Source organism: Zophobas morio, unplaced genomic scaffold, assembly GCF_036711695.1.
Source record: "Zophobas morio isolate AGI-343-1 ecotype UQ-CSIRO unplaced genomic scaffold, CSIRO_AGI_Zmor_V1 ptg000005l, whole genome shotgun sequence".
Taxonomy (NCBI): domain Eukaryota; kingdom Metazoa; phylum Arthropoda; class Insecta; order Coleoptera; family Tenebrionidae; genus Zophobas; species Zophobas morio.
Window position 1 is genome coordinate 3,892,499 of NW_026972110.1, and position 26,180 is coordinate 3,918,678.

General features: G+C 35.7%; 2 protein-coding genes across 6 annotated transcripts in view; one reads left to right on the top strand and one right to left on the bottom strand.

Moving 5' to 3' along the window:
• Positions 1 to 26,180, top strand: part of LOC135122012 (metabotropic glycine receptor) — a 166,225-nt gene that overhangs the window by 10,743 nt on the left and 129,302 nt on the right. The gene's annotated exons all lie outside the window — the stretch shown is intronic.
• On the bottom strand, positions 6,220 to 16,614 carry LOC135145126 (uncharacterized). Its single transcript, XM_064077238.1, has 10 exons — positions 16,510 to 16,614; positions 15,189 to 15,218; positions 14,997 to 15,057; positions 14,717 to 14,791; positions 12,684 to 14,657; positions 9,989 to 12,624; positions 9,536 to 9,833; positions 7,646 to 7,671; positions 6,878 to 6,897; positions 6,220 to 6,289 (listed from the first exon to the last, which is right to left on the bottom strand). The coding sequence occupies exons 1-10, from the start codon at positions 16,612 to 16,614 to the stop codon at positions 6,220 to 6,222; spliced, it is 5,295 nt and encodes a 1,764-aa protein (XP_063933308.1).

Sequence of the window (26,180 nt, forward strand, 5' to 3'; positions counted from 1 at the left end):
CTCGCCTATTTGTCCGAAAAAGCAAAGAATGTCAAACCTTCAAGTTTGTGGAGCTATTATTCAATGTTAAAGGCCGTTATTACATTGAAGGGAAAAAAGTATATTGGCAGGTGTGTACCTACATACTTTTATTTTGATTTGTGATTCAATGTGAAACATTAATATAGGTTCGGAAAAGTTATTGCATTTCTGAAGAAACAGTCATCAGGTTACAGGTTAAAGATTCTTACGGGTGAGAATATCGGTATCTTCTGGAATGAAGCTCCCGACAAGGATTACTTGGTAACAAAGGTGGCTACAGTAATAGGTATCGCAGGAAACCTCCTGCGACACCTATTCGGCAGTTCTACAACCGTAGAACTGCCGAATTAGTTGAAATGTAGATAGGCCATATAGAAGATCGTGGTTCTGTTCTTGTTAACATTCCATATACGAAAACCATAAAGCCTAGAGTATTTACCGTTGTCGATGATGAGAGCAAGAACACACGTTATTTACAATTATACAGTATGTATAAAGACCTAAGACCAAATATGGTGCCACACAATACATTTTTTATTAATTACATACAAGCGTCATAAATGCATTGTACAGGCGGTGGGAAAAAATACGTTCCCTAAATTTCCTAAGGTGATAGCTGAATTCTTACAATTATCAGATTGTGCTCTATACACAGGCCATTGCCGCTCCTCGGCGTCATTTATAGTTGACGGCGGTGGAGACCCACTAATTTTAAAGAATCGCGGTGGATGGAAATCCTCTACTGTTGCGGAGGGCTACATGGAGGAATCATCGACCAAAAAAATACAAGTTTCTAAGAAGATTTTTTCTTGTATTCATGAAACGGAGGCAAATACTAGTAATATTAACCTTCCATAATTGAATGATTTAGAGTGTAACGATCGTATCAATATGGGTCCCTTCCAAAATTGTAACGTTAATATTTACTTATGCAGCAAAAATATGTAATATTAATAGTATGCAATGTACCAAGGAATTAAATACCTGTTGTTTATGAGTTGTTACCTGTGTTTTTATGAAGCGGGAGTTAAATTTTCTTAACTCTCTAGAGATTAAAAACAGTCATTACATTGCAATAAGTGGGGATTAAACTGAGAGAAAATGGGTCGGTGTAGAAAAAAAAAATCATAAACTGAATAACTTACCAATTCTTGGAAGCAAGCCATCATAACTGATGTCTCGCTGTAAAAATTTCCTGAATTTTCCATCTTTCAATTAAGGAAAATTTCGTATTCTTCTTAGTATATGGATCTTGATGTTCTAGGTAACACATTTTAGTGGGCTTTTGCACTTTCTTCAAAATGAGCTTGGAATTTCACAATTTCCCTCATCCATTTCCGTAGTCGAAAACTTACGTGTTGAAACCGCTTGAACAGACGCCATGTTTGCAATAAATAAATAATAAAATAATCATAGAATTTCCTTGACAACAAAATCAACGCCACACAAATTTTTATTTACAATACGAAGTACATAATTGATTAATAAAAAATTAATGTTTTTTTTTAGATTTTCTCGTGAAAAATTAAAGTTTGTATGCAACACGAGCAAAATGATGTTTGTAAATCTTGGGCAACTTCTCGAATATAAACATCTTCATTATGCCCTCGATACAGAAATAACTATTATTGTGTACTTATTGGGGTCGAAATCATTAATAAAAAGACATTTTCGGGCTTTGGACCAAGTCAAATTTGAAAAAGGTTTCAAATTTTACCTTTTCTCTTTAACATGGTCCAAACCAGCAAACGTCTTTCTGTTATGTGTGCCTATTCTATACTTTTACTAATACAAAAATAAATATTTAAGTAAAACGTATGTCTGTGGCATAAATATCTAAGCAGCCTCTGATTGAAGAATCAGTTACTTCGTTTCATGTAACTATTAAGGTAGCTTGCACAAAACTTAACTAGTGCCGGAATAGCATAATTTAACTTCTAAATATTTTTATTAGCATTCATGACAATAACCAGATGGTCGATTCTATGAAGGTCATAATGTTATAAAATCTCACAGGAATAGGAGAAGACACAATAATGCACAAATTTATTGCGAATCCATAAAAACGAAAAGAAATAAAATATTTGATTACTCCTTCAAGCTTTTGATCATTTAAACTGATGATAAACAGCTGAATGTAGTTTGTCCGATGTTTTTCTTCATTTTTTTGATAAGGTGATCACTGATCAATAGTAATTTACACAACTAGTTCAGGATAGCCTGCTTCCCGCATGAACGCTTGTTTGCGGCATGCGGGAAGCAGGCATCACGAACGTGTTGTGTACAATATTTTTTGCAACGAATAAACCTTTAAACTGAAGAGATTAACTGTGAGTGATTTATAAACAACGGCGTAAACACGTTACAATGTTGACACTACCGGACTATTTTAAGGTTACCATGGCAACGAAAAGTTAAAATGCACGTGTGCGGGAAGTTCGACCTCCCGCACCTTGGTGCATGGGCGAAAGTCATCAAAAAAGGTCATGAGTGTAAAAAATTATTTTGCTAAATCTGTGCTGCTGTACTCCTATTTTACCGACGCGACGTCTTGAACTGTTACTTGATTTGCTGCTTTACTAAATCCCTGCTAATCATTGTTTTTCTAAGGTCAGACTCTCCTACTAGCTTCAAATAACGGTGATATGGAGGTCATTTTAATGCAGTAAATGGTAAATTTTTGTTACCAATAATTTTTAATGTCTTGAAAACATACCTCATTTTTATTTAGAAATTCCAAAAATTCACTCTTTGTTCTCAAATTTGTTGACAATAATACTCAGAGGTCGCCAAAAAAGTTTTGGTATTCAAATTTTACATAGTTTATTTCTAATATCTCTTGTCTTTAAGATATCGTTTTAGTTATTAATACTCTCTGTTTGCCAGAATTGTGTTACTAGACTCTGATCTTAATATATATATTTGCAAATTATCAAGGTTTTATGGAGAAGTTTTTCAAATAATCCAAATGTCTTTTTTGTTGTATTTAAATTATTAAAAAGAATTCAACTGGTTTACTGGAACTCAGTCTTCGACACCAGGTCAAATTGTGGGTTACTTAGCTAGGTTATAACTTATAACTTATAACATTTACACATACAATTTTCTACGTAGGACGAGTGAAAACTTCCAGATTTATTGTCTAAAGGTATTTATTATAAGTCTGCTCATGTGGTATTCGAACACAAACGCTGCATTTGATTTGGTTCTTTTCTGTCATCAGATGCAGTCTCGGGTGCAACAGAACATCAACCCACGACAGGTCAACAAATCCTGTTTGACAGCCACAATATTCTCGTAAAAATGGCAAATTAGTTTAATAAGAAATTTCGAGAGAAATTTACAATGTTCCAATAATTTGAACAGCTTTCTTTTGTTGGAAAATCGATCCGAACCTGGACACAATCTCACCACTCATTGCTCTCCTATTCCAATTTCATAAAAGTCTTAGTACCGTTTTTGCCGCGCCAGACGAGGTTTTTTTCCAGTCCATCCTTTTTTTTAATATTTCGTTCATCGTTTTCAATACTGACACGGCGCAAACCCGGAAGACGTCCTTCCGTTATTAATTCTGACTGTGAAAGCCTTCGTTTCAATTTTAAAAAATATGGAAACCTATCTCGAATTAGACTCAACAAAAAGATTGCTGCCGTTTTTTTCAGTTTTTTTTTATGAAAATGTCAGACAATAGTGGTAGTGACAGTAACTTCGTTGCAGAAACTTTCATATGCCCTTAATATTTTATTAAAAATAGTTAAATGATTTAGTCAGGAACGTGAAGATTTCAAAATAAAATGAGAAATTGTTGGCTTAGAGAGTGAAAGAAAGGAACATTCTTCATCAAGGAGCATTAACTATATTTTATCGCTACCATACTTAAAAAGATTATCATTTTTTCTCTGAGGATAGCAGTATTTGCATTATCTTCTCATTATGGATATCTTTAACGCTAGGAGAAAGATAAAGGCCCCACAGGATTCAGGTGCCCATTGTTTAGTATCATTGGGACATCCAAAATATCTTCTTATGACGATAAATTTTGAATCGCTGGCATCGTCGTTGCACGAAGATGAAGATTTTTCATTTACAAGACAGTGCTTGCATTTTATTGTTTCCAGTGTCCATTGTTTTTTCCTCGTTTTTTTCTGTTCGACTACTATTCAGGCGCTCACAAGGCGCCGGATTTGTTCAGCATGCAAAGACATGCAAATTTTGGATGTACAGGTTTAATTAGTATGTCCTGATTTTCAAAATATTTTCCTCGAAAATTTGTTTGCCTTAGCACTGAAATCTTCAACGGACTGTCTTTATACGTTTGTTTGTTAAGTGTTTCTAGCAACCGGAACTAGGTGTTATTCACTTCGTACTTATATCTTAGATCTAACGATGGTTGCATTCAAACTTATTCTGAACTCTGGAATGAATAACTAGTTCGCCATTTACTTAGCCTTATGCATAACGTTGGTGATAATAAACTAGAACATCTATTTCTGGATTGTCAAAGGTTAAGCAGAACTTGAGAGCAAGTTTCTGGGATTTTTGTGAATTGTATTTTTTTCCATTATGTTTGATGAGCCGAAGTTTATTGTTTTCAAAACTGAAATTTAAAGTAATTCCTGAATCTCTTTGACGCGAAATTCACTGAATTACAGGAGCAAGGGTACTTATATCATATTGTGTGGAAGTGGAAGTAAGTTCCAAAATTTTATTAGTCACAACTAAATCGAACACCTCCTGTAAATAGAACTTTATAAGCGGATAGTACATGTAATATTGGCTAGATCTTAACTTAAGAGCATGACTGGAATTTTGTCTCCCCGATTTCAGTGTTAGTTGAGTTATCGAACTTTTGGACTTACCAACTGTAGCAAGTATGATAATTAATTCTGCAAAAACTTCAGGGTTTTGATGTATTGTGTGACCTAGAATATGAAAATTTTATAAAGTTTTTGTTACATGAATTTAAAGTTTACACGGATCAGTTTATGAAAACAAATGTACTGTATTTACATTTATGTGTTCTGTTGTAATTTTCAATAAGTGAAAGGTGGATTTATATGACCTGTTTTACTTTTATCTAAATCACTTTTTGTCTTTTAAAGAAGTGGTCAAATTCATTTAGTGTTCAACAAAGCGCATTTCTACGTCGAACAATGTGGTTGATCCTACACGCAGTTAATTATTTATTATGATAAATGAAAAACTGAATAATTTTGCTTCAAGTATAAAGTTGAAGTAATGGGTACATCTACTACCGTCAAAAAACTAAAAATGGATTCTGAAATACGACATGATAAATATCAGAAAAATATAATTTAAAATTATGGAGATTAAAAATATAATAGATTTACAACAGGTGCAAAGACTTTATGAACTGTAGGTAGGTATATGATTAGAAAATCGATACGTTTTTACCAACTGACAATACAGCTAATGAGTTTTATATACTGCTAACTCAAGTTGGAATAATCTATGGACTTTAAAAATAGTTAAGAATACAGGAATTAATTATTTTAAAAGTTTTCTTGCTATTACCATAAATGCTTAACTGTGTACTTGACTAACTACTTTATATTGACTAAATGTTATATGCTCAAAATATGTCTTCCTTAAAATGTGACTCTTCAACATGAACCAAAAGGCATAGTATTCTGGATTAGGTAGTTAATTTGTCTAAAATAATAATTAGGTTGCTTTACCTAAAATGTATTTATCATCTACAAAAATGTGGATATTAAAACTAGTTGTCATCACTAAATTTGGGAAGACCTGAAAACGCTCGCTGCACTCGTATTCTAAGGGCATGCTTAAAAATTATGTTTACAATTAAAGCAAAACAACTTCGCTATGACTCTTTCTTGAATATTTCTCAGACTAAATTTTGAAAAAAGAACGTTTAGAATGCGATTGTGGCAAGCACGTTCAGGTGTTAAATAAAAATCGTTGGTCTGAAGTTGTAAATTTTCAGGAAAATGGGATGAGCCGTTTTTGATTTGATCAATAAAATAGATAGGTTCATTCATTAATTTTTTGATAGACCTTGCATAAGTAATTATAAAAATTGGTCGAAGGTTATGCTCAGATGCAAATAAGGTAAAAAAACGATGAAAAACTTCAAGCTAAGGGTTGTTAGTAATAATTCTAGCCTCGAATTTTAATTATATTGTGATAAACCAGACGAATAAGTTAGATTGGTGTTTAATCGTTACCTCGACAAATGACGTGGAATGCTGTCGTTACAGGCGTTTGAGGTAGCGACTCTGTTACACTACAAAGGGGCGTTTAATGAATTAATGGCACTGGTTAACGATTATTTTCATAACATATTAGCTACCATTATGTTCTAAAATATTTACTTCGAGTTTCTTCAATTTTAAAAACTATATATGTTAAACGTTAAATGTCTAAATTAAGATTTCGTTCAATGCAGTAAAAGAAATACCTAATAATTTAAAATGGAAAAAGTTTTGCGTTTATGTGTGGGAGGTTTATTTTTAATTAATGTCCAGTCCTTGTTTAACAAATTACAGAAGCATCATATAGGTGTATGAATCAATCAATAGTTAAAATATAAATAAATCAATTCCGGCATCAGTTTTCTATTATTATCTTTCAAAATATCACGTATTTTCCTTGGGTAAAATTGTTATTGTACATCGATATCAAATATGAATTATGCGTATTTTAAATTAATTTGATGGTGGATGAGTACTCATTAGTATTCTGTTTTTTGATTTAACGTCAAGGCAAATAAGCGACCCAAATGCGGAGCTGAAATAAATCCGCAGGAATATTTCTTACGTGTCATCATTATAATTCCGTTGAGTCTCCTTTAGCGTAAACTTTAATTACTTACTTAACTTCCTGTTTGATAGTCTAAATAGTTGTGAATCTGTTTGTAGTGCCTTGTTTTATGTTGCGTTTGAGTGGAAATACTTAATTTCGTAAAGTAAGTAGATTTCAGTTTGATTGATCGTTTTAGAAAATTTCACCGAGCAAAAAATGTAACATTGCGAAATTAACGTTACAGCATTTCCTAATTAATTAATCGCAATAAATTGTTGGGCATTTTTGAAGAAATTAGTCGATACCAGCTCTAATTAATTTTCGTCCACGTCCATAATCCATCATGTTGTCAGCGAATATGTAAACAATACTCGTAAATGTTTTATTGTCGCTTTTTTATTCGTGGACATGAAATACTTTTTAACGAGAAGTTAACAGATTTTAGATTTTCTCAAGTTGATTGTGATTAATTTTCTCTTTAATATAAAAGGATAAAATTAATTCGTGTCCACGGAATTTTCATCCTTTGTGAAAATAAACGCGACGCATTTTTTGTGAAGGGAACAGTATTCATAAATGTAACAGCAATTTTTTAATCATTAATTACAAGGCATTTTCTTGTAGTATAATATAAGCAATAATAAGGTAAAATTTTATTTGTCGACATTTACGTGTTTTGAGGTCTCTTGAGTGCATTTTGAAATTAGGTAACAATTCGTATATGTTTATCAAGACGTACACGTGTGAAGGTCTCTCTCTCTGTAAGTATATATATGTAGATATTAGTCTGTTGCTTTTCGTTTAAAGTCACTTTGTTTTACATTTTATAAATACTCACCACCATAATACTTGTTGTTATGAAACCTAAAAATTAAAGTTCCCTATTAAAAAAAAAAAAAAAGAGAAAAGTGCACTCATACTTTTTTATTTTGTCGATATTGCACTTACATGTCACATGACGTCAATCAAACGTGTCAATATTTTTAAATTCAACCAATCAGCATATAATTACGGGGTAATTGCACACTATGCATATTGCTATCTATAATTGTACACTAGCCCTATTTACGTTGCTTCGTTATAATAGCTATAGTATCGCACATCAAACTACTTCGTAAATTATTTTAAAAGTATTTTCAATATGTTTGTTCGTGCAATAGTCTGCTGAATATATTGTGTGCATCACAATTATATCGATAATTTTGAGCAACTTTTACACTCGTGCAGTTTTCAGTGCAACAAACATTCGGGTTATTGTTATTATATTATAACTGAAAATTAGTTTGCAGGGGCTTTTTGTCAATATTTTTTAAAAATGATGTCAGATAGTCAAAGTTTTAGGGAATTGGGAGAGCTCGTGGAAACTACTACTATATAAATATTCGTATTAGTATTATTGACATAACAAGATTAAATATGCAAGAATTCTGCTATAATTCTCAAAGATGTCATAATCTCATAATTCACGATAATATTGAAAGAAACTACCACTGTCTAAACAATGTATGAGACTGACTTCTAATTATGGGCTGGAATTTTAATTAACAAAAAATTTTAACTACTGTAGTTTTTGCTAAGATTACTATCTTTCTTGTTTATGTTATAAAGAGGTTAAAATAAATTACAATAAAATTACAAAAAATTAATGACAAAAACTAAAGAGGTAAAAAATAAAATTATGTATTCCACTCGTAAGGAAACGAAAATGTACCCACTTGTAAAATTACCCAACTTGCTCGCTTCTTGGCTAAACTTATCTTTCGTTTGTAATTTATTTTTTAAACTGTGTTTTGCAGTGGTGAACTGTATATTCAACTTACCAATGACTGATTAATATTCTATGATTGTGTTAGTTTTTAACACGAATTTTTTAAATGAACGCGAGCGATCAAATGTAATAGTGCCCAGGAAGTAGCTTTAGAAGCGTCAAGAGTAAACGCGAGCTTACTCCCACTAAATAGGAAGAGAAATATGAGAGAGAATTTCAAAAATTGCAAAATGACTTCAGTATAGGTAAAATGACATAAGAGTTGGTAAAATATCGTTTTACCAACACAAAAATCGTCGGGTAAATAGACAAATGACTATAAATATAAAATAAAAGAATTTTATTTAAAAAAATATGTAGGGGAGGATGGAGCAAGACGAGGAACTCAACAAAACATTTTAGCGCAACGCAATAAGCAGTCAAACGCCCTACAACTCTTCCCCTTGAGACACTTGAGAACCACTGAAGTGGGACATGACACTGCATTTCAATTGAGAAAAAATCTGTTCTGACGAGTATGCTTATATTGTTGAACTATTTCATTCAAAGGTATCAAAGGATTTGGTGTAAATGTCTGTTGGACTCGTGAGCGTTTTCACGAGCCGTAAAGAAATGAAAAAAGGGGTAAAACTTAAACACAAGTTTATTCTGTGACGTCTACATGCAAAATCCCCCGGTCGTACCTAGCGTTCCGCTCTCTTCATCCCTCTCCCATTGGGGGTGGACGAGCATGCGCACATGATCCTAACATAGCTCCCCCTGCTGAATTTAATGGAAGATTACAATTCAGGATATAACAATTGATTACAAATAGGTACAGATACTTAGAAATATTATATGAAATGTATAAATAAAGTACATATTAACGTTGACATAAGTGGAACATATATGAGTCCATTCGCAAACAAATTGATTGCGCACATAACACGACTAAATTGATTGCGCCCTGTTTTCACTCACAACAGTCCTTGTTAGAGTCCATGGGCAAAACGCAAATTTTCGTTAATGGTCTTTTAAACACTCCCCGCATTGTTTTGATCGTCACTACACGACACTGTCCGTCCTTTCCCGGGTGTAGCTCCTCGATTCGCCCTAAAGGCCACTGTTGTGGCGGAGTGCTGGCCTCGCGGACTACCACCAGGTCCCCCTTGGCGGGCTTCAATGCTGGAACGTTCCTCCACTTGTACCTGGTTTGTAACTGATGCAGGTACTCGTTGGACCACCGTTTCCACACATCTTGTCTCATCTTCTCCAGAAGCTGGAAGCGGATTAAGCGATTGGTCGGAAGGTCCCTCAGGTCTTCCTCTACCGGAGCGGTCAGCGGACCGCCGATTAGAAAATGGGCCGGAGTATTGCGACGAGGTCGTTCGGGTCATTTGATAATGGGGTGAGAGGTCTGGAGTTTAGACATGCCTCTATCATAATCAACACGGTATTCATTTCCTCATAGTTCAGCAAAGTATTATTTAAAACTCGTCTAATGTGCCCTTTAATTGACTTTACAGCAGCCTCCCATAAACCGCCCATGTGGGGGGCGTTTGGAGGAATAAAATTCCAAATAATGCCTAAATTTGAAAGATTGCCTACTACCACATCTTTAAATGATTTTGTTTGGAATAATTGATATAACTCTTTTAAATGCCGGTTACTGCCTACGAAAGTCGTTCCGTTGTCAGAATGAATCTGACTTGGTTTACCTCTACGGGAGAGAAACCGCTTTAATGCATTCAAAAATGAATTTGACGTGCAGTCACACACAAGCTCTATATGCACTGCTTTGGTAGCGAAGCACACAAAGACGGCGATGTAACCCTTTATTGTTTTTACCGTCCTTCCATGGCCGTTTTTTAGTGTGAATGGCCCTGCATAATCAACACCAGTTACTGTAAATGGCCGCGATGGAGTTACTCGTGTTACCGGGAGATCAGCCATCAATTGTTCATATGAAATTGGTTTGCATCGATAACACCTTAGGCAATTGAAAATGACTAATTTAACCGCGTTTTTGGCTGAAACAGGCCAATATCGTTGGCGTACTGCTGCTAAAGTACCTTGACAACCGATGTGCAAATTTTCGACATGATATTTCTTAATAATTAGATTTGTAATGAAATGCTGTTTCGGCAGCAATAGAGGGTATTTCCGATCGTTATGAATGTTGGAGTATGCTAATCTACCTCCAACTCTTACTAACCCAGAAGAGTCAATGAAGGGGCTTAAGTTTTTTATTTTACTGTTATTGGCAACCTGATTATGTTTTTTGATATTGTGAATATCGATGTGAAAGGCTTCGGATTGAACTTGTGTTATTATTAAGCTATGGGCCTCTCGTAGTTCGCTGCAAGTTACAGCGCCCAATTTTTTATTATGTTTGTTTTTTAAATTAAAAATGAAACGACGCACGAGAGCGGTAATTCTTAACAATTTGTCAAAATTTGAAAACTTAGACCAAAGGGAACAATGTTTAGTGACCCTTTGCACTATTAAACAACATTTTGGTTTCATTTCTGGTAAATTAGTGCCTGAGGGGACTTCTTGTATATATGGTATGTGTGGCGTTGTTAAAAAACTAGGGCCGTGCCACCACAAATCTGAAGACATCAAATGACGCGGAGTGTCGCCACGCGACAGAATGTCCGCAGGGTTTTGATTTGATGGAATGTGGTACCAATTGTTATAAGGGGCTAGAGACTGAATTTCTGAGACTCTGTGGGAAGCGAAAGATTTTAATAAGGCGGGTTCTGTACGGAGCCATGCCAATACAATTGTAGAATCGGTCCAATAATAATAATTACGGATTTGAAAATTAGATAAAGATTTGGTTACCTTATATACCAATTTGGCCAAAAGCAGAGCTCCGCACAGTTCTAATCGGGGAATGGTTAATGATTGTAAGGGAGCCACCTTGTTTTTTGAGCACAAAATATGGCTTTGATAAGTACCGTCCGGACCTTGAGATCTCAAATAAACACATGCCCCGTATGCAAGTTGACTTGCATCGCAAAATCCGTGGATTTCGACTTGTTGATAATCGCAAATAGCTCGGCGCGGTACCGCTACCTGGTTAAGCTGTGAAAAGGTTTCTAGAAATTCGCACCACATTGTGTGTAATTCAATAGGTAAACTTTCGTCCCAATCTAGTTTTAGTGACCATAATTTTTGTAAAATAATTTTAGCAGTTATGACTACAGGTGCCGCTAATCCCAACGGATCGAAAATATGAGCGATCGTGCTTAAAATGCCGCGTTTAGTAATTTTGTTAATTCTTGGATTTTTCGAGTGAGTGGAGGAGTACTTAATTATGTCATTATTATTATCCCAGAATAAGCCTAATGTTTTAATGGTATTTTGTTTGTCTAAAGAAATCTGCTCTTGTTGTTGAAGTTCCTCGTCAAAACCGAAATCACATGAATAATTGGAACTTATTTTGTGTAACTCAAAACCTGCCTTAATTAAAATTTGCTTGATATCATTTAGTAATTGTGCCGCGTCCGCAACATTGGATGAGCCATAGATCAAATCGTCCACGTACATGTCACGTAAAGTAATGGTTGCTGCTTCCGGAAAATTTTGCATTTCTAGATTAGCTAGTTCATGCACACATCTCGTTGCTAGATATGACGAACTAGCAAATCCATATGTGACCGTGTTCAGTTGGTAAACCTTGATATCCTCGCCTGAATCATTTCGCCAAAATATTTTTTGATACTTACGATGGTCTGGATGTAAAAGTATTTGACGATACATCTTTTTTAAGTCCGCACAAACGACTACTTTATGAATCCTAAATCTAATTAAAATGCTGAACAGATCTTGTTGGAGATTAGGGCCGACTAATAGATTATCATTTATGGATTTATTGTTATCAGTTTTCATGGACGCATTGAAAACAACCCGCAATTTGGTGGTCGTTGACGATTCGTTGTGGACCGGATGATGGCTTAAAAAATAACCGGAATTGTCGGGTTCACATTCGGTATTTCGGTCATGTGCCCCAGTGCTAGATAGACCCTCATAAATTTCGAGTACTGCTGAAATAAGTTCCGGTCCTTTGAAAAGCGTTTCTCAAGGTTGTAAAATAGCCTCAAAGCTCTTTCTTTGGAAATACCCAAGCAAGGCGGTTCGTTTATCAATGGGAGCTTTACAATAAACCTACCACTAGTTGCATCCCTTGTAAAGGTTTCCTTGAAATGTACTTCGCAGGTGTTGTTTACGCTTGAACTGTCTGATTTTTCAGGTAAATTTTCTACTTCCCAGAACTTTATAATTTGTTTATCTAACGAAATATTTGAAAGGTTACATGAGGTTAAGTTATTTGATGAATTAAACTGATTTAGAACGCCTCCAATTACCCAACCGAACTGGGTTTTTTGTAATGTCGGGCCATTTTTGTTAATTCGGAACTGACCAATGCAAAGTATGTCCCAAAATATTTCGTTCCCTATCAAGAGGTCAACGGCTAGTGACTTATTATAAAACGGATCGGCTAATTTGATATTGGTGGGTAGATTTTGCAATGGTGTAAATGATTGCGCAGGTACGTTACCCGTGATTTCGGGAACAATTAAGAAGTCCAAGTAGGCCTTGAATGAATTGGAAATTGATGAAATTTTTACACTGACTGCTTTACTAATAATAGAAGATTTGCATGCAATTCCTATCAGGGGTAAATTGATTTTGTGTATAGTTTTTAACCCCAATTTTTGTACAGCTCGCTCGGTAATAAAATTTGAGACTGAACCATTATCTAGCAAACTACGAAATTTTATGCCTTTGTTATTAGCACCTGTCGCCAAAACTTGTGTGGTTGATAAAATTACATTTTTGCTTAAAATTTGTGCACAATTGCTCATTGTACTTGAAGAGGGTTGTGGCTGCGATTCTATGTGCAAAAGAGTATTATGACGTCTATTGCATTTTTTACAATTGCCGGCGTTGCAGGTCTCGAGTGTATGTCCGCTACGTAGGCAATTCGTGCATAAATGTCGTTTTTTTATTTCATTTAATCTGCGATCCACGTTAAGACCTAGGAAACTCTGACAAAAAAAGATAGTATGCGATTGTTTGCAGTAATTGCAAGATATTTGACTATGTTCGTTTCTGTTTACGATATGACTGGATGGCTTATTGTACTTAGCATTGAACGGAAATTTGGGTTTATTTGGAACGTTAAATTTATTACTAAGAAATGTCGCTTCAAATGATTCGAACATTTGACAACGTTGTGTCAGAAATTCAAGAATGCTTGTTGTTGTGGGAATGTCTTTGGACAATGTACCTTCCCATGCAATAGTTGTGCCGTGATCAAATTTACAAGAAATTAAATGAATAAGAAGATCATCCCATTGATGTACGGGACGTCCAATTCCCTCTAATGCCTTAAGATTCGAATTGACTATTTGCAAAAGGGTTCTGAGCGATGCAGAATCCTTTGGATTAATGTTGGGCAATGAAAATAACGAGCGCACGTGATGCTGACTGATCAGTCGGTTATTTTCATACCTTTCCACGAGTAACGCCCATGCTGCCGCGTAATTATCGGTGGACGGTGTCAAATGGCTAATTGTTTTTTGTGCTTCGCCCGATAAAGTACCTTTTAAGTAGTGAAACTTTTGAATGGCATTTAAACTGGTATTATTATTAATTAAAGATTGAAAAGAATCTCGAAAACTAAGCCATTCAGTAAAGGACCCATCAAACGTGGGCAAACAAATTTCAGGTAGCTTGACCGGAAGCGTTTCGTTACGGTTTGATGACGAATTCGAGTTAGGTACTGACTCCAAAGCCCCGGCAGCTTGGATTAAGCTTTCTGCATTACTCACAGCTTCAAAATATTTATTTTCGAATTCGGTTGCTTCGTCGTCCTTGACTTGTATTTCGTCCACAGTGGATATTTGCACTTCAATGTCTTGATATTCGCGTAAGCAAGGTTCGATTGATGCTAACCGCCTTTTTAATTCTATTGCCTTTTTAACGTTTCGAGGGTCTGCTATGAAATTGTTAAACTTTGTCAAACGCGTTTTGAGAGCAGCCCGTTTGGCTATTAAAGTTTTAATATCGTCCAACATTATGAGGAAACGAACTGACGAGTAATTGATTATGACAAAACATGAATAATAGGATAGGAAACAAGGAACTGACCTGAGACCTCGTATACTTGATGTGTTGATGTTTTCTTGTCCACTAGGTTGGGCTGATGATTTTCCCCTGGAGTGGCTAGGAGTGATGCGTTGATTTTTTGCACTTACTCGCGTGTTGCACGAATTCGTAGCACACCGTTATGCTTATTTATCCGGCTCGAAGGACCATTTTATGTTGGACTCGTGAGCGTTTTCACGAGCCGTAAAGAAATGAAAAAAGGGGTAAAACTTAAACACAAGTTTATTCTGTGACGTCTACATGCAAAATCCCCCGGTCGTACCTAGCGTTCCGCTCTCTTCATCCCTCTCCCATTGGGGGTGGACGAGCATGCACACATGATCCTAACAATGTCTTCGGGGAATGTATGAAAAACAAAGATTAAAAGTGAGCATTTCTTCAAATTCGTTTTCACTGTACAATGTTATTATAATTTTTGTTTTCTAAAAATATCCAGTGGGGTACCACATCTCACCCCATCTTCAGTTAATAAATCCAACAATGCCTGCAACAGCAAGAAGTCAAATATTGACACGGAAAAAGGGGAAGACGCATCTCCTTACGAAAAGGAGTTAGAAAAACAGATTAATAGGACAAAAATCAGAACAGAAGGAAGAAAAAAAGAAAACTGAGAGACTCAAAAAGAAAGAAGAAAGGCAGAATAAAAAATTAGTCCAACGTTGTTTCGACAGAACTTCCCTCGCACCTAATGTATAATGAAACATATCCAGCATTTTCGAAAAACTATAAATTTTTGAACCAACGTTGGAGAGGATAAGCAAATATACTTACTTTGATTAAAAATATATAATGCCTCAAAATTTCAAAGCGTTCGGTTTCGCGGACTCAAAATTAAATTTCAAAATGTTGTTTTAATAATTTTGATTTTTTTCCAAGAATCTGGACGTTTCGGGTAAAAACTCAACACGGAGTCGTAAACTACATGTGAAGGACTATGTTATTTTTTACAATTTAAAACCCATTTACTATGTACAATTTTGGGGTGACGTCGTCACATTATTGGTGGCGACGATTAGACAAAGTTTGGTTAGAGTTTTACCATCTACATGATATTCATAATATACATATCTACATATAAAAGTTGACAACAATCGGTCCAGTAGTTTCGGAGATTACTTGTTTAATAAAAATCCAGACATACGTTAGACAGACCGATAGACAGACGTCTGTGACCGGATTGTTGGCACATTTTATTTTATCATTTCATAGATGAATATCGTGTAGATCGTAAAACTCTAACCAAACTTTTATAATTACCCCCACAAACAATGTGACGACATTATTGCAAAATTATACGTAGTAAGTAGGTTTAAAATTATATACAATAACATAATCCTACACGTGCAATTTACGAGTTGAGTTTTTACCCGACACATCCAGTTTTTTGGAAAAAAGTTCAAAATTGTATAACAAACATTTTGAAATTTAATTTTGAAACAGCAACATCGCATGCTTTGAAACTGAGCAGAGGTTACCGTCAGTGTGATAATTTTTTTTTAGATTTGCTTATACAGGGTGATTCAAAACAAATAATGGATGATGATGAATTTATTTTATTGATCAGTTCAGGAGCGGCTCAGTCCATTTTCTCGAAAATTTGGGAATATAGTAATGTTGTTATTAGTATTGTACTACATCTAACCAAACTAATATACGTGTCCTTGCAAGAACGTTATAAATTTTATCGGACAACAAAATAATTACGAAATTATAATAAAGCTTAGCATACGTTCAAGAAGTAAAAAATATATAGATGCATTAAATTCGTTACATACTAATCTGCTCAGGAGGCCATGACCAAGTGTTATAACTAGAGAGCGGATTTCTGTCGGGCTAGGCAAGGCCAAACTCGGTACGGCTCGTACGGGATGGGAATTCATTGCAGTTGCGGAAAAGTTTTAGCTTTGGTTTTTTTGGGATGTCAAAGGCATTCTTTGGTGGATTATCTCCAAAGAGTTGAAATAATTAACGGAGCATACTATGCAACCCTACTTGATAAGCTAAAAGACAAAATTAAAAAAAGCGACCCGGATTAGCAAACAAAAAAATTTTGTCTCATCAGGATAATACACCCTGCCACAAATAAGTTACTGTGATGGCAAAAATTAATGAGTTGCGGTTTGAATTGGTACCCCATGCCCCCTACTGGCCTGTCTTAGCCCCCTCGGACTTTAGTTTATTTCCAAACTTGAAAAAATTTCATGCTGGAAAGAAATACCAAGTCCGTTGAAGATGTGATTTCTGCCACAAACAAGTATTTGACCAGTTGGACGAAAGGGCTTATAGGGGTGGAATAAGAGCACTTGAACATAGGTGGACCAAATGCATTGAACTTGACGGGGATTACGTTGAAAAATAAAAGGTTTTTCTTATATTCTTTTCTTTTATTTTACTGCCCCCAAGGGGGTACAAACATTTTTATATTACTCAAAGTACTTACGTAAACTATTTCTTTAATTTTGTTTGTGTGGCTGAACAGAATTTCGTCCTTCATAGTACACACAGTGCCCGCGACGTGAGCGATCTGTCGTTCTCACCCCACCGTCTAGGTACCGCGAATCCTGACACTATACCAATAAATGGCGCGTCACATCACTCAGAAACAACTACAGTAAATCTTGCACTATACTTCTACGGAACAGAAAACACGCCGCGGTTGCAAAATTTATGTTGGCTGTGTTATCTTGGAAATTTTTGGTAATCCACAGCTAGATTCCGTGTATGTATGTGTTAGAAGATCTCGATAAAAATTGGCAACAAATGTTATCTATTCTTTTGCGACACAAAATTTGAGACAAAGTGCACCAAAGCAAACTAGTCACCTTTAACCAGCTTCTGGATTCTGCTTGCGCAGTTCAAAAATACGATTTTGAGACTATCTTGGAGACGTCGCTCCTGAAGAGAACTAACAACTTTACGAGAACTATTCCAAATAAAAAAGGAAAACGGAGCGATATCTGTCGTAGAAATGAACACGATTTGTACAATTCTCAATATAGAAAAAAGTAAAGTGTATTAAAACATCACGGCGACGGTGAAGTACATATCGTGGGACGCAGATTAAACACGACGTTCGTCGTCCTCATCACTGTTGACACAACCAAATCTCAAGAAGCACCAGTTCCGCTTTGGTGGCGAAACCTGATAGAACGTATCCATTCAATTACGGTTGCCCCGAGATCATACTAAGCGATATCTAAGTAAGTAGTTATCAACGCAAGGAGGGTACAACAGCTAATCAGTTCCATTGAGCCGGAGTGTAGCGTCGACCGATACGGTACTTCTGAAATCATTGCACCTCACTCGACGTGAAGCCTATACCGCGATCCAGAAAACACAGACTTAAAATATTTTCATTAGAAGTTTACCCCACGAAAGGATGCACTCTGTCACTGGAACAGATATAATAGGTGAATAAAGCCGTCTGCAAATTCAAAGAAAGAGATAAGTCGGGTCGAATTTGAACGATTTAAGACATAACTGAAGAGTGTGACAACCTATGTTGAAAGTCAATGTTCACTATTTGGCGGACTGTATTTACGATAGTTCATACCAAGTCGATTGCTCACCAGTCCCCTTGACGAAGTCCATCATAAAATTGTCGCCCGTGTATCATCGACATATTCGTTGTTAATTTATCGAGGAGGCATCAACTCCAGTCGCCCCAATCCGGCCCCAATGGGGACAAGTTTATGATCCAGAGGGGACGGATGTAACAAAATTGCCGAGCTTTTGAGTGTGGTAGGAAACATCTATTTAATCAATACGATTAATTATTATCAATAATACGATATGGAGCTAGGTGGCCAAGTGCTCTGTGCGTCTGGCTAGCGTTGGGGACGTTCTGTGTTCGAATCCGGGTATCGTCTGACCTTTTCATGGATTTCTCCATTAGTATAGTAGTGTAACCAGCCTAACAAGGCTGGGGCGTGAGTTATATAAAAAAAAAATAATATTTTGAAAAATTAAATTATCTTTAATCGGGTAGCGTGTTTTTATCTGGTCTTCTACCTGAGAAGTGTTAATCACACATCACAGAAAAATGGGAATTCTCTTACCTTTCGAAACTTCCCTTTTCGCTGCTCGAGGGCACGGAGTCACTCACTAGTACCGCTGTTTCAATGCACTATTATTTTAACGGAAGGGTTGGCCGCAAAGTCCGCAAAAAGAAAGTCCAACTTAGTTGAAAATCGGTCACCCTTATTTATTTACACACACTAATGAATTAATCAAAAATTTACACAAGAAAACCAAAATGAACAAGTGGATCACCGCTCGCGGTGACTTCCACAAATTTAGAAAATAACGCAAATGAAAGTTTAACACTGAACCAAAAATGTACACTAAGACACTTTGAAGCAAAATTTAAAACAAATAACGCGACGAGAAGGAACGAGTTGCACACTACAAAATCCCGACCAGAGAACTGACAAAAATTGACCAAACTACTCTTTTATAATTTCGCCCAGAGTGGAGACTCCACCCGGCGTCAAAGGGGCTAACAAAGAAAAACCAATGGGATGAAATCCCCTGTGTTGGAAAGAAGTGCTTTCTCGTTCTCTCTCGTCTATACCAGCAAAACACCCAAATCGCCGTCGATTTACATATTCCTATCAAAAATTCCCTAACAATAGCAATTACCGTATGAAATAACTCTATCGAACAGCTTTTTGGAGTGGCCATTGGCTCGCGACTTAACTAGGATAGCCAGACATAGATCTCGAACCCATCAAACGTTCTTTTACTTGTGACTCGGCTGTTTCTCACAGGTGGAACTGCAAACTTTATTCCACCTGTGGTAGGCTAGATCTATGTCCGTCATCCATCCGAATTTCCAACCTTTTGTTTTCTCAAAACATCTGTACACAATTATTTACAAAGTGAGGAATCGCATCACGCCATTTCGATAACGGGATCCCTCAAACAAAGCCCTTCTCTGCCTCTGTCCCCATCCATCATGGTCGCCATAAAACTGTGCCGTTTCTTGAAATTCGACAAAAGGGCTAGGCACGCTTGAAACTCAATTTACTTTTTTAACGACTCCCTCGGAAAAGATCGGACATGTGGTACTATAAAGTTAACCCGAGGGTTCAGTGCCACATGCAGAGAGGACAGGATATAGCTAGATGGGACAAAGGAAGTATATGGATCTATTTGTTGGGTTTTTCTGGGAAGGTTCGGAAGAAGTGATTTTTAAGGGGTCGTTAACAAGAATTTCGACCCATGATGAACAGCCGAGACAAATCAGCTCGCGACAATGACCTTTTTGGGGTTGCACGTGCACTCGTACAAATGCACTTGTTACAGTAGTACTATGCAGGTAATAGGCGAATGCCGGCATTTATGCCTCAGTTATCCATCTTCATTGTTTTCGACCCTGGCCTTAACCACATTAGAAGGGGATACGAGTTCTTTTATTTTCCTTCTGAAAATGGCAGATTTTTTGTGGATTTCCCGAGTCTGACGAGTTCCTCCTGGGCAAAAGCCAGTCACTTATAATAATAATAATAATATTAAATTATTGCGAACGGGCATTACCCAAAAGAGCAGTATAACGAAAACAGTTAGTACAAAATAAAAGAGGACAAAAACTAGATAAAAAAATATCATTCATTAAAAAATACAGATTTACAAAACTGTATAAATCCTTGCTGACTAGTGACAAATATATCAAGTGCGAACTTAATATTGTTCCAAAATCTGCACAGGTTAACTAATTGTAAATGCATATGTTCATTGTTATGAGTTACACTATACGTAAATGTTCTGAAACGCCTGATATTTGTTCGAGAGACATTCAATTGGATTTGATGCAATAGGTTACTGTCTTCAAAGGTACCATGCAATAGATTAGTATTCCCGTCTAGTTTGTAGTGGTACCAGATTACACTCCATAAGTCATTCCTGATACAAGAAGTTCCGAACGGGGTAACAGCCATGAATTTTGAAGTAAACATGTTTAAACAAAAGTTTCTGAATCTTTCCAAAGAAATGATGTGCATTATATAAAAACGAGTTCAAACGACGGCACAATATTCCAGTACAAATCTAACATAGGATGCATACAACAGTTGAGAATCAATATTAACAAATTCTTTAGTGTTTTAACTATGAATCCCAATATTTTGGCGGTCTTATTACAAATGTAAGTAATTAGTATGAGGGACAAATGAAAGAGCCGTATCAAGTACAACACTTAAGAGCGCTTGCTCATAAAAATTAGTTGAGAATCATTCATGATGTATTTAATTAAACAATGAGTATAATATTCACTTTTCTCGATAAACTCATAACCTAACATTTACTCATATTAATCAGTAATCTATTTTGCTTACACCAAAGTACAAAGGCTTCAATAATATTTTGTAACAAGTAACAATCATTATCCGCCCTCAAATGGAAATCTAAATCATTTCTAAAAATAACACAGAGTACTGGTCCCAAGTTTGACCCTTGACACATACCACTTGTGCAATCATATAAGGGTGACTTATAGCCCAGGTATTCCACATACTGCTTTTGATTTGCTAAGATAGTATTAAACAACTTTACCAAATTATTTATTATTTATGCCAAACGAACCAAGTTTATCGTGATTCATCTCGTCGAAGGCTTGGACAGTCCGTGTAAACTACATCTACTTGTAGTTTTAAATCAAGATCTTGCAAGATATTTTGGGTAAATGAATACAGGTTAGTGCAGATGGAATTACATAACCATACTGTGCATCAGACACCAACTGTGACAAGTGGTTATTAACATATTTGTATATTATACACTGCAATAATTTAGCAATTTTTGGAACTATAGCAATAGGTAGGTCTATAATTCTTTAGGTACGTCTAATTTACAATCACTATTGTATATAAGATTTACTTTTCCTATTTTCCAGCTTTTTGGGGAAGCAACTGATTTAAATGATAGATTAAATAAATGTGAGAGAGCAGCTTAAAAGCATGCTATACAGGGTGTTAGGAAATGCTTGCAACAAACTTTCAGAGCAAAGGCATTACAAAAAAAGGAATCTAAAATCTATGTACAACTTTTTTCAAAAATGTATAGTTTTTCTTTTAAATCGCCTTAAAAATAAGTATCACACCGTTTTGGAACTGCATGGAGGCCAATTTTTCAATAATACGTTCCATTATTAAAATTTCTATTGTTACTTAGCAACGAATTAGGAATGGCAATCTGCTTTCTATCTATCAAGGGAATCGTTAAAAAAAAGCATCGTTGCTTAGTTACCAAGATACACTAACATTGTTCAAATTGTTTCAAATATTATTGTTAGATTTATAACTGTCATTGTCAGTAATACTCATTGAGAAAAAATGCCAGAATACAGCATAGAAGAATATGTAGACATGCATTTTGTTTATGGGGAGTGTGGAGGCAATGCTAGAGCTGCAGCAAGACGGTATGCTGAACGTTTTCCTGGGCGTCGACAACCGTATCGCGAAACCTTTTCAGCCGTGGATAGAAGGTTGCGGGAGACAGGATCAGTTTTACCTAAAAATCAGGAGATTGGACGAGGTCGAGATCCAGATATGGTCAACATTGAAGAGCACATTATCAATCGTGTTGAAGAAGACCCGTCAGCTAGTACGCGTGAAATTGCTCGAGAAGTAGGTGTTAGTCACTGGACTGTGTGGAGAACGCTACGAGAATCTCTTTTGTATCCGTACCACCTCCAGCGGGTCCAGAGTTTAAGTCCGAACGATTTCATTCCTAGACAAAACTTTTGCCGATGGATAGTGAACAGCAATAATGAAACTCCCGGATTTCTTTCTTCCATACTGATGACAGATGAATGCTGTTTTACTAGGGATGGAATACTTAATTTTCATAATACTCACCGCTGGGCAGATGCCAATCCTCACGCGATTTACGAGACGCACTTTCAACAACGTTTTTCATTAAACATTTGGGCCGGAATAATAGGTAATCAAATGATAGGACCATATGTTCTACCGGAAAGACTGAACGGAGACAATTACTTTCATTTTTTGGAAACACATTTGCCATTGTTATTGGAAGATGTACCTTTAGACATTCGACGAAGGATGTACTTTATGCACGATGGTGCTCCTGCGCATTTTAGTTTACAAGTGCGACAATTCCTGACGAATGTTTATGGTGAGAGATGGATTGGATGAGGTGGACCCATCGCTTGGCCACCCCGTTCTCCCGATCTTAACAGTTGTGATTACTACTTATGGGGTTATATGAAATCAATTGTTTATCGAATTCCAGTTAATAATTTAGAAGATTTAGAAGCAAGAGTTATGATGGCCGCAGAACGGATTCGAAACGATCCTGAAGAATTAAATAGAGTCAGTAACTCATTACTCAAGAGAGCAGAAGCTTGTATTCGTGCAAATGGTGCTCACTTCCAACATCTGCTTTAATTTTCTTGTTTTGTTTTTGCGTTTTTTGTTTTTTATTTTCGCTTATTCGTTTTGTTTGTTTATTATTGTAATTAAAGGTTATTTTTCTTTGTGTTGAAAACTGTATTTAACAAATTGGCTTAAATTTTAAAATCGTTGGAAGATTTTGAACAAAGTTTTTAACTTATACAATACATTTCTTGTATTTGTTGATAAACTATGTATTCTACCTTTTTCCGCAAAGCAAAAGTAGAATATAAATTTATTAAGAAAAGATAACTGCTGGACAATCGCAAAATAAAAAGATAATGTTGGACGTTGGAGTGCTAAGCAGTGTTTAACACCAATTTTTACCTGATTTTTGAGAATATTTCAACTGCTTAGACTATTTCTAGGATCTTTTTTTATTTCTTAATATTAAAAAAATTCTTAAAAACAAGAACATTAAGGGCCGGTTTATAGAACAGCGTGTTAAATATTTAATCCTCGATTAGTTTAACAGAGAATTAAAATGTGGAATATGAGCTCGTGATTGGTCCAAACATGCGCGTTGCCTCGCAACGGACCTCAATTAAAAGTTAATCGCGAATTAACTTTAACTTCGCTTTCTATAAATCGGGTCTTAGTATATGGTTAACCATTAAGAAGTAACAAAGAAAATACCTTAAGCGTTCTATGATTTCGGTACTCTAAGGGTACCTTTTTATTATCAATAATGAAATCACTTCCATTACAAAGAGGATACTAAACACAGTTTAAGATGAGGGAATTGGCAGGAAACCCAACAGTTATCGTACAAAGGGCAAATGAAAGTGCGTATAAAATGAGTTTTTCTGTCATTTCAGTAGTAAGTGTTCCTTGCTACGGTTCACTTTCGCGTACACGGCTTGCGCCGGGATTGTTTGCTCATCTTGTTCTTGCCCAGGAGCCTCATGTACATTGTATAAGTTCGGATTTTTACCTACAAGCGGCAAATTATTTTGTTGCAATTTTCATAACGAGTGGTATACGAACGATCAACAAGCGGAGTTAGTTGTCCTACATTCCCAACCGTTCCGCTGCTACATTAGTGGACCACATTAGGCGAGTGATCAGACCGGACTCGGAAATATGGACCGACGAACTTAGGTCCTACAGACTCCTCCGAATCTTGGGTGGAGCGTCCTCATTTGTTCATCAAACAGTTAACCATAGCCGCTTTTTTCAAGATCGAACAACAGGGGTCTGTACTAATCAAGTCGAAGGGTAGTGAGGAGGATGAAAAGTTTTATCACGAGGTTGGGTGCCATGAGTTGTTCCTTTTTGCCGTAGTATTAGATCAACTGGGAGCGCTATTGCGCTTGAGTTGACGAACTATTTCAACATTTCATTTACCACACTGCTGAAAGATAGATTTTCCTAATCTTTCTAGTGTTTTCCTTCGGGATTTTTTTCAGGGGAAAAACGCAAAACCCCCTCTTTCTGGTATCGCTGCAGGTTTTCAAAGGCCGTTTGTGGTGTTTTCTGAAATTTCCGTTAACAACCACGTTGGTACCCTTATTAGCGTGTCGGAACTGCGTCTATTTCGTTAAACGTCCGAATCAAACACTTTAAAACTCAAAGGTGTTTATTGTATTGATGTAAATGTGACATTTTTGTCAATTTTTGACAAATTAGATTTAATCGTTTCTAAGGAAATAATCATCTTAGTTCCAGAATTTTCACAACTACCTTAGAAAAAAAAAGACAACGTCGGCAGTTCTCAAAATGTGGGGACTGATTTTTCGATACGCTTTTTAGAAAAAACTATTAACCTTTGAAAAAAGTGTTACTAGCATTTTTTGTTGTTCTCTTCTTCAGGAGCCTACCTTCAAATTTTGTTGCAAGCATTCCCTAACACCCTGTATATGTATAGTCATTTACTATAAATACCAGCACGTTGCCTATTCCCAATGTGAGGTTGGTTATCTATTTTCTTGCTGCTTCTAAGATATCCTCATCCGAAATAGTCTTTGATTATATATTTCATTTTCACGTATAGAATTTTCATAGTAATTAGAATTTAACTTGGTAACCTGGTTTGCATACACTATTGAAGTACGAGGCAAACTGGTTCACGATACCCTGGGGATTATCAAAAACTTAATCGTCACAGGTTAATCTTCCGAGAATTCTAGATGTCTTCCTTTTAGAGTTTACAAAAGTCCATAACTGTTTCGGATCCTTTTAATGTTGGCTTAAATACGTTATTCCTTTATTTCCGCCTTTAATTTTTGTTAGATTTTTCGAGCCTGTTGTTTGTAGTACAAATACTTATGTTTTTTATGCAGTTTCCAATACCTGTTCTTTTGTCTCAACTTTAATATGATTATTTTTGTAAACCAGTGTGGATATTTACTATTATTTTGACAATGTTTTGGGATATAATAATAACATTTTTTTTTTTGTATAAAACATTACACACCTGATCAGGACATCATCCCAATTACATTTGGTTATAAATTCATAAAGTTGCGATAAATTTATTATTTAGTGAAAATTCGAGTAAACTACATATAAACGTTATACTCTTGAACATACTCTTGTTGGACGCGAGGAGGTAGTGAAAAGCTTCTGAAACAAAATCTAAATAATAGTAGCAAAATTCTTTTTCTCACCATATTGTCTCCAAAAACAGATAAAAGCCCAGAACTTGAGCATAATTATAAAATTTGTGACCATAAATATATCATAATTTTTTCATATTATAAAAAGTACATAGTTTTCATTCGATTTAATAATACCTGAGAAAATATTACTAAAAACTGAAGTTTAAGAATAAAGATTATTTTTGGTTGAATTTATTAGTGCCTTTCAGTAATAATAAATTAAGCAACTTGTTGAATAAATTTATTATGTAGACTAAAATCCTATTAACAATATAACTATATTTGTCAGTACGTTCAAACGGCTTATCTATTACTAAAAGCGTTACAACTTGCATCGACGAGAACTGTGCCACATATGAGGTAACAAAAGCTTTACGTATTATCGTAATACAACAAAATGTCGATTTAAGTTGTATAAATTTACTGCCGGTG